At 42.9% G+C, this 15,466-nt stretch overlaps 1 protein-coding gene across 3 annotated transcripts in view; it reads right to left on the reverse strand.

Moving 5' to 3' along the window:
• Positions 1–15,466, reverse strand: part of LOC133380806 (laminin subunit beta-4-like) — an 85,439-nt gene that overhangs the window by 43,322 nt on the left and 26,651 nt on the right. For all 3 annotated transcript variants that reach the window (XR_009761550.1, XM_061618849.1, XM_061618851.1), the window contains exons 6-14: positions 13,434–13,622; positions 10,316–10,379; positions 8,788–8,990; positions 7,783–7,903; positions 6,981–7,169; positions 5,644–5,823; positions 3,291–3,403; positions 3,123–3,202; positions 502–658 (exon numbers count right to left, since the gene is read on the reverse strand). Coding sequence is in view for 2 of the 3 variants with exons in the window: in XM_061618849.1 (XP_061474833.1) it covers positions 502–658; positions 3,123–3,202; positions 3,291–3,403; positions 5,644–5,823; positions 6,981–7,169; positions 7,783–7,903; positions 8,788–8,990; positions 10,316–10,379; positions 13,434–13,622 (1,296 nt within the window). In the remaining variant the exon portion in view is untranslated. The remainder of the gene's footprint in view (positions 1–501; positions 659–3,122; positions 3,203–3,290; positions 3,404–5,643; positions 5,824–6,980; positions 7,170–7,782; positions 7,904–8,787; positions 8,991–10,315; positions 10,380–13,433; positions 13,623–15,466) is intronic.

Below are 15,466 nucleotides of genomic sequence, written 5' to 3' on the forward strand. Positions count from 1 at the left end.
CTTTTTGCATGTTATTTTCACTCATGTATTCATTTTTAAGCACATTTTCCCCTAATATATGTATATTTGTAAATATTGTTTAGTTGGTGAACAGCATCCCAAAATTCTATTAAATGCAAATTTTGAAGGATGGCTGTGTTTCGGTTCTCATATTATTTTGGAATTTGCAAATTTGATAAATTCTGTGGGAAATGCGAACTGAATCAAAATTCTCACCCATCCCTTGTTGGAATATGCAAGATTCTAATTTAGGCCAGTAAACTGGACTGAGAAACTTCAGTCCCAATTTAACTAAGTCTGAGCCACAGAGAACAAGAAGCCCCTGTATACAAATCTCTTAGATACCACCCATAAGAAATACAGGCACATCTTTTCATTTGGACCAGTGTGCCTTTTTCACAAGGGCTTTCTAATCACAGTCTCCCATCTTTATATGGCCCAAGGCATCATGTTTTCCTTCTCCAAGTCTGGCTACCCCATCCTCTGTCCTGGTGCACTCACTGGCAGACCCTGGTGGGTTGGTGCAAGACCTGTAGCATGCTCTGCTTCATGCATATAGTAGTCCAGGGGCATACAGAAAAAACCAGGCTGCACTTCATCACACTGACGCCCAATGAGGTGGGGCCGACAGAGACACTGCCCATCATCTATAGAGCACCTGGAGAGTGAGGAACAGAGAAAGAGAGAGCATGATGGCAACATCTTTGACCTACGTAGATGGAGTAGATTTGGCAAAAGGGAGTCAAAGGAGAGGAAGATGCACATTCAACAACACTCAACTGCCCCTTGCTTCACTTTCTTTAACTTCATGATAAAGATGGTTAAAGGGTAGGCGCCACCACCTTTTTTCATAATTGCATGCTTTTTGTCTAGCATAGGCCTTTTGATTAGTGACTATGAATAGGAAATAAAAACTAGCTAGTGGCAAAGACCATGAAGATGAACAGCATGGACTGAAAACAGCAAAGAAACGTGCAGGTACAACACTGAAAAACAAGGGAGAAGCTTTTGGTGGGCTATTTGAAGAAGCTTGGCAAACTGGGCAGAAGCATGGCCTGCAGGCTGCCTGCTGAGAAACAAAGGGCTAGTAAAAAAGGGATGTGAGCTTGCCTGTTAAGCATGTTTGCTTGCCAGCAGGACAGTTTGACTCGGCTGAGCCCTGCCGTGGGAATCAACACAATGCAGCCTAAGCCAACTCCAAACAGGGCTGGGGTGCAGCCAACACACTATATGCTGAGTCAGCTGGAAGCACCAATACTGAGTCAGATCACTGGAAGTGGCTCTCCAGGACTTCTTCCTTTGCAGTCACGGCTTGAATACAAGCAGCAGCTACAAAGAAAGAGAGGAAGAATCAGGACTGCACTCTCTAAGGGTAGAGACACACTTAGGGCTCATCTACATGGGAACATTTCTTCATAGGAAATACACTTCTTTTTCTTCCACTCTTCATTTGCATCGTCCGCAGTTCCTGCTCAAAAGTTAGTTGCCAATCGCTTTTTCCCATTCACACAAGCAGGCATTCATCTGGGAAGGATTAGTTTCTCTTCTTCCTTGTGGCCCTGCCCTCTAATTATATCTTTCCACTCCCTCTGGTTGCTAGGTGACCAAGCATGCTCAGTCTGTTCTACCAGCTGGGGTAGGTTCCTTTAAAAAAAAACCCGGAAGTGCGAATATCTGTGTTTTTCCTGGTAGGATACAGCTGAAATACAAATCTTTGCTTGAGCTGTGTTATGCTTTTGCGCTCAAGTTAGGAGAAAAAGAAAATAAAGGCACCGTTTGCAGCAACATAAAAAAGGCCAGCAGAATGGAGGAGAGAAATCGGAAGTTGCTTGTCAGTCTACAGGAAATAAAATGAAAGAAGAGAGGAGGAGGTAGTGGGCATGGAGAGGGGAACGATTGACACACCCATTTAAAAGCATTGGAGCAAAGTGTCTGCAAGCACTAGAGAAAGAGAGTAAAGACATTTTTTCTTCCCTTTTCATATAATCAGTAGATTGGGTTAGTACAGATTTACAGGGGGAACACTGCGTGATAGCTTCTGTTCGTCAGTAATGTCATGTGAAACATGCAAATTCAAAGAAGATGTCAGTAGCATCAAACACACAGTAAACTACTGTGTAGATGAGCCCTTACTATTCTATCTACTGGTTTCAGCGATTCTCCACCTCTCTTTTCTGAAAACTGGGGCACACAACACTAGGGAAACCCTGCCCTTTTACTGTAAAACCTGGTGGGATCAGCTCCAGTGCAGTTTTTTTTATTTGCTTCAAAGGTATTTTGCAACTGATTGGCAGATCAACCCATTGCCCCACCAGGTGTGGCCAATGGAAATGTTTTGCTGCAAGCGACTAGTATGCTCATTGCCCAAGTGTGCTCCAGATTCTTCCTTCCCGACTCCTCCTTTCCAGCTGTAATCTGGTGCTTTTTCAGTTTAGCACTTTTGAATTCTGTTGCTCTGCAGCAACAGAAAAAGGCACCAGTTTCTAAGAGTGGCAGATTCTACAACCAGCTGTAAAGGAAGAATCAGGAGTGCTCTTAGAGTGCGCTCCCAAATCTTCCTTTTTTCAATTTGGCCTCATAAGTTCACCTGTCCCATGCTTGACATCAGGTGATACACAGCTATGTGTGGTTTGGATGAAATCACGCCACAGAAAAAATGGGGAGATACTGGAGGTTCCCCACTGCTGCCCTACAAAGCAATAATGTACACTAATGCACAAGTATAACTTGTTCAGCTTTTAAAATTGCAACTTACAGAATCACTTATTAAAACCTGCTATTTGTGCAGTTAAAAAGTTTAAAGTACACTTGTCACTCTTTTCAGCACAAAAGGAAAACATTTTAGTCATATTCCATATTTCCATGCAGTGTTGTAACTGTGAGAATATGCATAACTGAGAAGCCCCTTACCACTTGATGGCATCAGATGTATTATGTAGCCTGAGCACTAGCAACAGATATGCATTAGCATACCATTTCATCCCGACACCTGTCAATAAAGTGGCCCCTGAAATTATAGAAGTTAGACATCCCTATACGTTTCCCATTCCTCGCCAACCACATAGTATCATTCCCAACTTCACCATCCCCCCAAAACCATCCCACGTCTATTCCATTCCTACCTGTTGTTATAGGCACCTCCAAAATTGCAAGCACAGCTTCTGCAGCCAGCTATGTCATAGCTCAACCCCCAATATTCAGGCTGTGGAGGGAAAGGTCCATTAGTTCAACTAGGAATCAGGCCTAGAGTATACACAACACACATTCTGATTGTTCAGCAAGCAACTCACCAAACACTGGTTGCAATATCGCCCCGTAACAAAGCGCTTGCAGTAGCAATCACCACTGATGTGATCGCAGGGGCTGCTACCTATGATGATCCCACGGGGGTCACACCTGCAGGCTGAGAACACATACTAGCACTTTCCATGAGGCCCAACTCTGGATTTTTACCCAGCTGTGGCTGGCACAGGACCACACCATCTTTATCTCTTGGCCCAGCTCAGCAGGCTCAAAGGCTCCAGAGCAACACTCCAACCCTCTGGTCCACCCTTTTGCCGCAACCCTGAATCCCAGATTCTGCAAATGGAATACTTTCATCAACTTAGGCATGCTTCCTAAATGTACGGCTGCATACGTATATCTTGCTTTGATACCAAGGGATAATTTTTAAAGAATTTAGAATTTTTAATTGCTGTGTCTTGCCTGGGGAAAGACAGCAGGAACTCAGAGAACGCTGTTTAAGTAATGTGTATATAGATAGAAAAACAAAGTGGGGTACATGGAAAAGGCTGGAAACTCTACTAAGTAATGAAATGCCCTCCATCATCCAATAGAAATGCAATTCAGGTTCTAAACATTCTGATGCCTGAAGCAGAAAATCCAAATTGCAGAAAAAGTGTAATAAGCTAAAAAAAAAGTAGACAAATTGCCATCCTTTAATAGTACCCAAAAAATTGCCATGTGAGACATGGCACCTAAACCTGCCTAATTGTAGGGCCAATTCCATCTTTTAATCAACTCTTAGAGTGTCGGACTACAACCTTGGAGAGCAGGGTTCGAATCCCCACACAGCCATGAAGCTCACTGGGTGACCTTGGGCCAGTCACTGACTCTCAGCCTCAGAGGAAGGCAGTGATAAACCACCTCTGAATACCGCTTACCATGAAAACCCTATTCATAGGGTTGCCATAAGTCGGAATCGACTTGAAGGCAGTCCATTTCCATTTTCTGTATAACAGCAAGATATACATATATATATGAAATTTACAAGGGCCAGCCACGTGGTTTTAGTCTTGAGGATCTGGAATGCTGTTTCAGCGCTTTTGGCTCTTGAGGTCCAGAGATGTTTCTGTCTGCTCCACATGGCTACTGAGAACCAGCATAAGACCAGCAGAGTGCAGTCTGTATAGGAACTGTCTTATACCAGATGAGACTATTTGTCTTTATAGCCCAGTATTGTCTGCTCTGTTTGGCAGTTGCTTTCTGGGATCCAGGCAGAGGCCGTTCACCTGATCCTTTTTTTAACTAGAAATCCCAGGGATTGATGCTTGGACCTTCTGCATGCTAAGCGGGTGCTATAGTCCCCTTCCTACAAAGAGCATGAGGGTATCCTGCCTTTCAGCAGAGCATTTCCCATGTTTCCATTGTATGTTCTGAGGTGTTGTAGTAAACGTGCCTTTACAGAGGAAGACTAGTGTAACATTTGCTGATGTAATGAGCCCTACATCCTCCCAGATAAACACTGGTGGCCTTCAAGAGGCAGCTGGACAACCACCTGTTGGGTATGCTCTAATTTGGATTCCTGCATTGAGCAGGGGGTTGGACTTGAGGGCCTTATAGGCCCCTTCCAACTCTACTGTTCTATGATTCTATGATCTACATAATTGGTGCACATTCTATCAAGCAGAATGCCAGGTCAGTCTTCAGCCTTGCACCTCTCCCCCAAACTTAAGGACGCTGTCCAATGTTTCTTTTAAAGTCTCATATACTGCAAAAACTTCACCAGGATTTTTTTTGGGGGGGGGAGTGTTGGTGACATTCCACACACTAGCCGATGAGCACGTGAAGCCATTTTTTGCTGCAATCCTTTCAAACAAATTTTTGGCTTGACTCTGGAGAGAGAAATTTCCCTCACTAATCTACAGATTTAACATCTGTCTTTATAAGGCCATATATTACCTCCAGTATCAGAGGCAAAGTACTGCTGAATGCCAATTGCTGGGGATCAGTGCTATTGTGCTCATATCCACTTGTGGGTTTTCCATAGGCATCTGGATGGCCACCATGGAAACAGATTGCTGGGATTAGCACACACCATAGACTTAAAGCACATTTAAAGCACATGACTTCCCAAAAGAATCCTGGGATTTGTTGTTTACTCCTCACAGAGCTACAATTCCCAGCAACCTTCACAAACGACAGATCCCAGGATTCTTTTGGGGAAGGCATGTGCTTTAAATGTATGGTGGTTGTACACAGCCCTGGACTAGGATAGGCCTTTGGTCTGATTCAGCAGGACAATTCTTCTGTTGGATATCAAGCCCTTTCTCATAGTCAGTCCCTGTATTCATGCTGGTACTGCTTGAATCCACACCTGCCTGCACCCACAAGGAGGTCACCCCAGCAGTCACCAATACTAACGCTGGCACCCAAGAGGGTCATTGCGGCTCAGTCCATAAAAGGCCTCTCTGCAGCTGTCACAACGCATGCCTTTGACATTCTCTTTGCAGCGGCACTGTCCAGCGATCATGCCCAGCATCGCATCTGTATGACTGTCACACACACCACCTTCCAAGGACCCCACTGGGTCACAGTCACATGCTGTGGGACAAAAGAGAGGTAATGGAACAGATAAATTAGGAATCCAGTCAGACTGTTTCCTGGGCAGCTATGTGTGGCTAAATCGAATCTGGCATAATAAAAGTCAGGATTCAAAGAAGTGGAGCCACTGTGCGCAACATCACATCCTCTTCCAGAAGTGGCTTGTTGGGTAGGGCAGATTCACTATGCTAGCTTCCTGGCAGGTGTGTCACTGTTGCTTATTTGGAAGAAGAGGAAGGGCAAGGTGATGGGGAGGTGGGCGTAGTGCACACATTTGTGGAGCCAATCCAGTGTTCCTGGTGGTGCATTGGCACTACACTACACCAACCTCCCTGCCATCTCATCTTCCCCCTCCTGGTAAGCAACAGTGACTGCCGGGAAGCTAGCATAGCAGCTCCACCCCATCTGGAAAGCTGTTTCACTATGACAAAACTTGAGGAATTAAAAAAATACAGCGAGCTACAACAGAGGCAGCGTTCAATTGATGTTCATTGCTGTGCTGGTCTGAAGGAATAAGAAACAAGAAACTAATGGGCATAGTGGTATATTTTCTAGACACAACTAGGAGTATGCAAGTTTTCCAATTTCCAATTCCCTTCCCCACCCTCCCACCCCAAAAGGTTAAATAAGAATGGCAGAAGCCATCTAGTTATTTTAAGTGAAGTTTGGAACATGTTGTGTTTCCTTTGTTTGTCTTTTTGGACACTGTATGTTTAAACAAAAGATGTTGCTGTTTAAACAAAATATAATTCATAGAAAAGTTATTGCATCTCTGAATCCAATGCACATTTGTTTTATGCTGTTTTAGAACACATTTATTTTTATTATGACTTTATTGTTTTATTTTGTAACCTACATTGAGCCATTTGGTTTTTGAATAAGTTGGGATAAAACAAAACAAAAATGCCACTGCATGGAATAACAAATACTGAGGACGAACTAACCCAAACAAAACTGACAAAGTTAGAAATCACCCAGCAATGCTACTGTTGAAAAGACATTTGCAAATTAAGAGATTTTAAAACTTGGCTAACTTTTGTTGGTGAAAATAGTCTTCATCATTGTTTATTTCTATGCTGTCTTTCCAGATTAAACCATGCTCAAGGCAGCTCATGTCACATTTAATAAAATAGTGATGGGGATAAAGTGACACTCACGGATGCATGCAGTGCTTGCACGGATGTCAGCCATTGGGTTGCGGTAGTAGAAGGGCTTACAGAGCTGGCAGTGGTGGCCCATGGTATTATGTTGACACTCATCACAGACCCCACCACTGCTGTTGCCCGTGGCCAGGTACACGGCCATATCGAAGTGGCACCTGTGCGAGTGCTCATTGCAGTTGCATTCTGTGGAGAAGCCAGGAATAAAGTTAATGGATACTGCACTGCATTGCCACTCATTCCACTCTCCCATCCTTTCTGCGACTTGATATGCATCTAGATAACAGTGTTACCCAAATAAAGTATGGGTTAGACCATTGTTGGGGCTACCACCTGTCCCATAAGTGTGGTATTTGTGATGGTTGCTGTGTACGCAAGCATGCACGTCATTAAAAAAAATTACTGGTAGGACTAAGGCACCACCAGCTGCTGCATGCAGCAGAAAAGGGTGCAGAAACCTTAGCAACAAGAAGGGGAAGCCAGAGGTCCAGGACTAAAGCTTGAGAGCCTCGTTCAGCAGGATATTCAGGTCTAAGGCAGAAGGACCATCCCCTCCACAAACCTTCTGAGAATTTCCTCCATTGCAAATAAATGGCACCATGGCTGTTTCTTAGCTCTCTCACATTTTGTTAACTTTTCCAGCACTGCTAGCCTCTACTACCTATCTGCCCAAAGCCAGGGGGTGCTGTCATTCCCAAACATACTGAATCTCCTCCCCCAGAGATAGATCTACTCCTATTGGCTCCCATCACTTTATGCGCAGTTCCCCACAGCACCATGCAAGCCCAGACACTCTCACCTTTGCAGGCATGTGGATTGTGGGCCTCAGCTGGTCTCCATGGCAACTCCTGGAAGAAGTCCTTGCAGAGCTCACAGTTGAGGCCCTTGGTGTGGTGCTTGCACACACATCGCCCATGGATCTGGAGCAGAGGAGACTGGTGAGAGGGGCATCCAGAGCCTTGGCACAGCCCAGAGGAATGAGAGCAGAGTGCCACTCAGCATGGAGATTTTTTAAAAGACCTTATGTGGCTTGGCGCTGCTGAGCACTCCCATGCGAACCTGAGCCCAAGAGAGTTAAGTGTGGCTGATGGCCATATAACCAGGAGGCCTGGGAATCTACACGAACATAACAAAATCTAGTAGCACTTGAAGAATCCAAGCATCAAACCATCAAGGCTGTAGCATCCGCTAACTGGATAGGGATGGATGAATCTGTCCATTTCAGTTTCTCAGTTTCTCATTTTTTTCTTAATCTTAAGGTCAGTTCAACACATTTCCACATCAGTTTGTGAATATTTTTTTAAGTTCTCACAAAAAAATAATCAACACTTTGGTGAGCATTTCTTCTAATATGCACACTTTTGCAAACAATTTTCCCCAATATAATGCATGATTGTATGTAGTTTTTCACTAAAAAAATATTTTAGGCACATTTTCCCCTAATATATGCATTTTGGTGCACAAAATTTCGTTGGAGAACCGCATCACAAAATTCAGAGAAGTGCATATTTGGAAGGATAACTGCATTTTGTTTGGGGAAGTGTGAATTAGGTAGGTTCACATTAAAATGTGAACTGGACTGACTTTCTCCCCATCACTAGTGTCTGGCAAGTATCATAAAAAAAGGTCCCAACACTGGGTGGGCCACACACTCCAAATGAAAAAGCCTAGTCTCTCTTATGCTTCTGGAGTTCAGAATGGGTGCTGAGATTGCTAATGGAACCTCCCATTGATCTGTCTTCCTGGCTATAGGGCCATGCCCTGATCTCTCACCCTCAGTCCCACATACTAAATAGCTGCTTACCATGCCCTCAACTCTGCTCGGCACTCCAGCCAGGGGGGCACACTCCGAAGCATGCCCATAGCAGAAACAGCTCCCACGCAGGACCATCTCGTACACAGCATAATAGTATTTCTGCAGCACTTGATGTCGAGAGTCCAGCAGGTTGTCGCCAAGGGTGTGCAGCTTTGTGAAGTTCACCCGCAGATTGGTGACACGTAACAGGTCTGGTGAGAAGAAGTGAGGGGATGGGTTGGTGCAGAGCTTTTGCTCCATTAATCTCTGCAGCCTCACCCCTCATCTCCTCCATTCTCAAGCTTCTCCCCTGAATTCCATCTGTATCTATATCTGTATCTATCTATTGTTTATTAATTTATATACTACTTATATTCCAAAAAGGCTTTTAACTATAAAATCAATTATAAAATACATACTTAATTAAAATACACAATCACAGATATTAGGGCTGCAGCCTTTTATCTGTTTAATTGGTAGCGAGAGTTAAAGGCACAACTGCATATCTAATAGTGTGTTATTGTCATAGAGAATGATAAAGAAAATAATAAAGAAAGCCTTGCCTTCTAACAGTGACTGGTGCCTTTCATTTGTTTTTGTTTTTACATATATAATATGTATATGTTTACATTGTGTGTGTGTGTGTGTGTATTCCAAGTCTTTTTGTTTGTTTCTTTTTTCATATTTAAATTAACTGTCCTATCATAAATACTCATATTACCCCCTAATTCTCCAATAATTTAATCCAATTAATCACACCCAAAGCAGGGTCTTCACTATAATATTCTCAAAATAATCTGTTTCCTTTTCCTACACTTTCTCTACTTTATATCCCATAATTGCTTTTGCAGACTTAACTAAAGTCCAGCATTTTATTTCCCTGTTAATTTTGGTACCTGTTCCTTTTTTCCATAGCGGTCTACCATCAATAAGTAAAATATGAATTCCTTGTACCTCTCCAATCCTTTCATTTGTAATACTATAAATTCTCTCACACTTCACACACCTATATTGAAATTCTGGTAATATACAATTTTATTTAAGTAAATCGATTCATTTGTTAGCAGACACATGATTAATGAACTAAATATCTTTAACTAGGTGACAACAATAGTATATGCTGATGACATATGCCAGGGATAAGGAGCCTGTGGTCCTCCAAATGTTGTTGGACTCCAGTTCCCATCATCCCTGACCATTGGCTGAGGCTGATAGGAGTTGAATTCAAACAACATCTGGAGGGCCACAAGTTCCCCATCCCTATCAAATAAGTTGATAGTCTCTGTGCATCTAAGCTTGGCTGTTTGGATGCCAGTGGAGCCCCTCCAAATACTAGCTTGCTTGCTTGCTCTATCTCTCTGCTTGCTAATTCACTCCACTTGGGCTATGACTTTATGGTGCCATCCCATATCCTTGATGCCATATGTTTGTAAAATTTCCCTCAAACCTTGACAGTGTTTATCTCCAATAAAAATCCCAAGAGCTTGGTCCTTAAAGCTCTTTCCCCTTTTTTTGGATCTACCTTTTATAGCCATACCTTGGATTTCCTGGCTGTATGGGTCCTCTACTTTCACAGCTGGGTCCAGCACTTTGAAAATCACCTGCAGATAAAGGTCAAGACTTACATGTAATTTTTCCCTAGTAGAATAAATAGCAGCTGAGGGGTTGGTTTTTCTTTAGTAACATAGAGCTGGGCAAAAGGATTAAAGCCCCCTTCTCCCCCAGTGCCACACTCCACACCTCCCACACCTGATATTTACTAAAATTTAAAATCAGGAAATCTAATTATGGATCTCTGGCATTTCGACCAGTTAGGTCTCAACACATTGCATATGTCTAGAAAAACTGAAACAGACTCCGCTATTTTCCCCAATTCATTCCAGATTAAAAAAATGAATTTCTGTATAAAAAATCAAGATCTGCAGATTTGAATTCATATCTGGCATTCCAAAATTTGTTCAATGTAGAGATGTTGAAAGTAATTTCCCTGGCTCCAGGAACAAAGGAAGCTACAGACAGAGAAAAGAAATGTTGGCACAGCTACTCAATGAGGATGGCAAAACGATAACAGATGACAAAGAAAAGGCAGAAGTGCTCAATTCCTACTTTGGCTCAGTCTTCTCCCAAAAAAGGGCCTATGACCCCCCTGGGAAACATGAAGTAGAAGGGGCGGGATTGGAGCTTGAGATTGAAAGACAAATGGTCAAGGAATACCTGATCACTTTGAACGAGTTCAAATCTCCAGGGCCCGATAAACTGCATCCTAGAGTATTGAAGGAACTCGCTGAAGAACTCTCAGAACTGCTGTCTATTATCTTTGTGAAATCGTGGAGGACTGGTGAAGTGCCGGATGACTGGAGGAGAGCTAATGTTGTCCCTATCTTCAAAAAGGGCAAGAAGGAGGAACCGGAGAACTACAGACCAGTCAGCCTAACATCAATCCCTGGAAAAATTCTGGAGCAGATTATAAAGCAGTCAATCTGTAAGCACCTTGAAAGCAATGCAGTGATTACTAGGAGCCAACACGGATTTATGAAGAACAAATCCTTCCAAACTAATCTCATCTCATTTTTTGATTGGGTAACCTCCCTTGTAGACTGTGAGAATGCTGTGGACATAATATATCTTGACTTCAGCAAAGCTTTTGACAAAGTGCCCCATGATATTCTGATTAGCAAGCTAGCTAAATGTGGGCTGGATGAAACAACTATCACAGCCTTTCCTAACCAGTATGCCTCCAGATGTTGTTGGACTATAACTCCCATCTTCCTGACCATTGGCAATGCTAGCTGAGGCTGATAGGAGTTGTGGTCCAACAACATCTGAAGGCACACTGGTTGGGAAAGGCTGAACTATCAGATGGATCCACAGTTGGCTCCAGAATCGTACTCAAAGAGTGCTTATCAATGGTTCCTTCTCAAACTGGGCAGAAGTAACGAGTGGAGTACTACAGGGCTCGGTCCTGAGCCCAGTGCTCTTTAACATTTTTATTAACGACTTGGATGAGGAGGTACAAAGCAAGCTTATCAAATTTGCAGATGATACAAAGTTGGGTGGCATAGCTAATACCACGGAAGACAGAAAGAAAATTCAAAGGGACCTTGATGGGCTGGAGCATTGGGCTGAAAACAACAGAATGACATTTAACAGGGATAAATGCAAAGTTCTACACCTAGGAAAAAGAAACCAAATGCACAGTTATAAGATAGGGGATACTTGGCTCAGCAGTACGACATGTGAGAAGGATCTTGGAATTGTCGTTGATCACAAGCTGAATATGAGCCAACAGTGTGATGTGGCTGCAAAAAAGGCAAATGCTATATTAGGCTGCATTAACAGAAGTATAGTTTCCAAATCGTGTGAAGTACTAGTTCCCCTCTATTCAGCACTGGTTAGGCCTCATCTTGAATACTGCATCCAGTTCTGGTCTCCGCATTTCAAGAAGGATGCCGACAAACTGGAACGGGTTCAGAGGAGGGCAACAAAGATGATCAGGGGACTGGAAACAAAGCCCTATGAGAAGAGACTGAAAGAACTGGGCATGTTTAGCCTGGAGAAGAGAAGACTGAGGGGAGATATGATAGCACTCTTCAAGTACATGAAAGGTTGTCACATAGAGGAGGGCCGGGATCTCTTCTCATTCATCCCAGAGGGCAGGACACGGACTAATGGGCTCAAGTTGCAGGAAGCCAGATTTCAACTGGACATCAGGAAAAACTTCCTAACTGTTAGAGCCATACGACAATGGAACCAATTACCCAGAGAGGTAGTGAGCTCTCCGACTCTGGAGGCATTCAAGAGGGAGCTGGACAGCCATCTGTCGGGAATGCTTTGATTTGGATTCCTGCATTGAGCAGGGGGTTGGACTCGATGGCCTTATAGGCCCCTTCCAACTCTGCTATTCTATGATTCTATGATGTCAGAGACTTCTGTTGGAAACAGAAGAAAGACCAGAAATTGCCAATGTTTGTTTATTCATCCCATATCCAAAAAGGAAATCAATCCAGTGAGTATAATTGGTATTCACTCTTGTTATTGTTTTCAGTCTGCAAACAATTTGTACTTGTTTACTCTTTTCCCTATTTGCATTGTGTTTCCTTTGCACTGAAATGAATGGTGTAGAATAATGTCAGGATAACATAATTAATTACATAAAATTCTACCACAGTGAATAGAGAGACAAATTCTGTAGTTGTCATTGGAAGCTGAACTGCAACAGAACAGAAACAGGGATGCATGCAACAAGCACAGGTTGGAATGAAAATTGATGCCTTCTTACACTCTGCTTGAAACTATCTGTATGCAAAACGTGTGCTCTGTCGATAAGCTATGGTCCTTCTCCTGAGCTTTACTTCCAGAACTAGCAGCAATTCGAATTTTAGTGCTACCAATCCCAGTCTGGACAGACAAGAAGAGATGAGAATATTACAGTGATAGCTAGAAAAGCATGATAGGTCACAATCAGAGCTGTAAAAGGGTGATGAATATGGAAAAGGGATTTGAGTCTTCTGGGCTAAATAAGGGCTTGGCTACTGATTTCTGGCTATTTCCTTCCCTTCCTGTCCTCTCCATGTTGCCCATGAAATTTGCAAAATGTCATCTCCCACACGGTGACACCACCCCTCCGGATCTTAATCTAGTAGGGCAGCACTGACCTCGCCATGGCTGGAGGGCTCAATCTCAGAGTATCGCTGCTCACATATTGCCTGGTTGACATGCACTGGGACTTGCGTGAGGACACTAGGGAAGAGCTTGGAGCAGTTGAAGGCAAAGTAGCGATAAACCTTCCAGCTGTGCCCAAAATCTGCTGAACGTTCAATCAACATGGCCGCTGGGCGGAATGTCTGAATGACAAAGGAGGCAAAGTGGGGAACTGAGTTTCAGTGTCTCTTCTACAAGCAACCTGCCCTCCCCCCAAAAGCAACTCTAACTAAAAAATCCCAGCCATTTCAGCAAAGCAAGGCTGATACTCAATAGAAGAAATGGAGTTTCCTTATTACAGGTTTGGGGATTCTTCCAATGGTCTGCAGATTCCACACAGCATTGCACAGCCTCATGGAAAAAGTACTGTAACTTATAATTTTTTAAATATTTTTTTCTTTTTAAAAAAATGTTTTTAATCTTAGAAGATGTTTTCATAGCTTTTTTTAAGTAACATTTTTGAAGATGTTTTGTTTTAATGTGTTTTAAAGTTTGTTTTATGATGTTTTAATGTTTTTTAGTGCTTTTGTTTGCCGCCCTAGGCTCCTGCTGGGAGGAAGGACGGGATATAAATCAATAACAACAACAACAATAATAATAATGGATGAAAATGTAACAAATTTTTGCTTCTAGTAGCTCTATTCCTCGCTGTTTCCTCCAGGATTCTGGGACTGACTTAATGACGCAGTGACAACAGCACGCAACAAGATGGAGATGGGCTGTGTGTTCACATCTACTCCAGATTCTGTGGAATGAAACTAACCGTCTGTTTGTCAATTTGCCATCTCATTGACGGCTAAAGCACAGCATTCATGACAATGGCCAGGTTCACACCTTACATTAAATCATACTCAAGATAAACTGTGTTTTAATATAAATCAGGCTGAGAGAGAGAGAACCTCCTGCTGTGAAATGGCTCTTCCAGTCCCAGGTGCTTTTTAAAGGCAGTGGCTTTCAAATGTTTTTTGCCTTCAAAAAAAACCTGGCTGAATGCTGTTCTCTTATCGTGACACATTTAAATGTTTTTTCTTTTCTTTTAATAATGTTATTTGTTATTTAATTTTGAGAATTGCATTATTGAATTGATGTATTATGATGTGGTGTTATATTCATGTTTTTGTAAGCCGCCTTGAGGGCCTTTTGGCCATAAGGCGGGGTATAAATTTAATAAATAAATAAATGAGCAGCATGCTCATGCACACTGCTAAAATTGCAGGTGCTTTGCTCCTTCCTTGCCCCTGCTTGAAAACAAGCCATGGTCTGGCTTGTTGTGTCACCTGAACCCAGGCTCATGGTTTGTTTGTCTCCAGATAAGCCATGAGCAGAAGCTAAGGTTTGTTCTCGGCTTACTGCCAAACTACACATAATGCACCTTTGCATTTAACATACATATTTTTTAAAAAATGCAAACAGCAACTACTGTAAAGGGAGGGCTGTGTGTTCGCATTTACTCTGGATTCTGTGGATAACTTTTAATTATCAGGATTGCAGCAGAGACGGAGGGGGGATTTAAGGAAGAGCCACAGCTCAGTAGTAGAGCATCTGCTTTGCATGCAGAAGGTCCCAATCTCCAGCATCTGCAGGAGGGCTGGGAATGTCCTATCTGAAACCCTGAAGAGCTGCTGCCAGTGTAAACGATACTGAAGTAGATGAGCCAGTGGTCTCATTCAGTATAAGGTAGCTTTATATGTTCCTAATCCTTTCTTCCACTGCTGCAATCCCAATGAAAACCGCTCCACCGGTCTCCTATTTGCTCTGGGAAGATCTCTCTCAATTGATGCCATTTTAATGGAGCATCTAGTTAGGCCCAGAGACCCAGCCGTCTTGGGTGTCATCTGAAGAAAGGCAAGGTAATAAATAAATAAATGAATATAACTGCTGCCTTACAGTTAGAAGGAGTAGTGCTTCTTGGGTGCTTTTGTCAGTGTTCCTTGCTAGTTGCTACAACAGCATCTAGAAACCGCTGCACCACCTTCTGCCCCTTAGT

This window comes from Rhineura floridana, chromosome 3 (genome assembly GCF_030035675.1).
Source record: "Rhineura floridana isolate rRhiFlo1 chromosome 3, rRhiFlo1.hap2, whole genome shotgun sequence".
Lineage (NCBI taxonomy): Eukaryota > Metazoa > Chordata > Lepidosauria > Squamata > Rhineuridae > Rhineura > Rhineura floridana.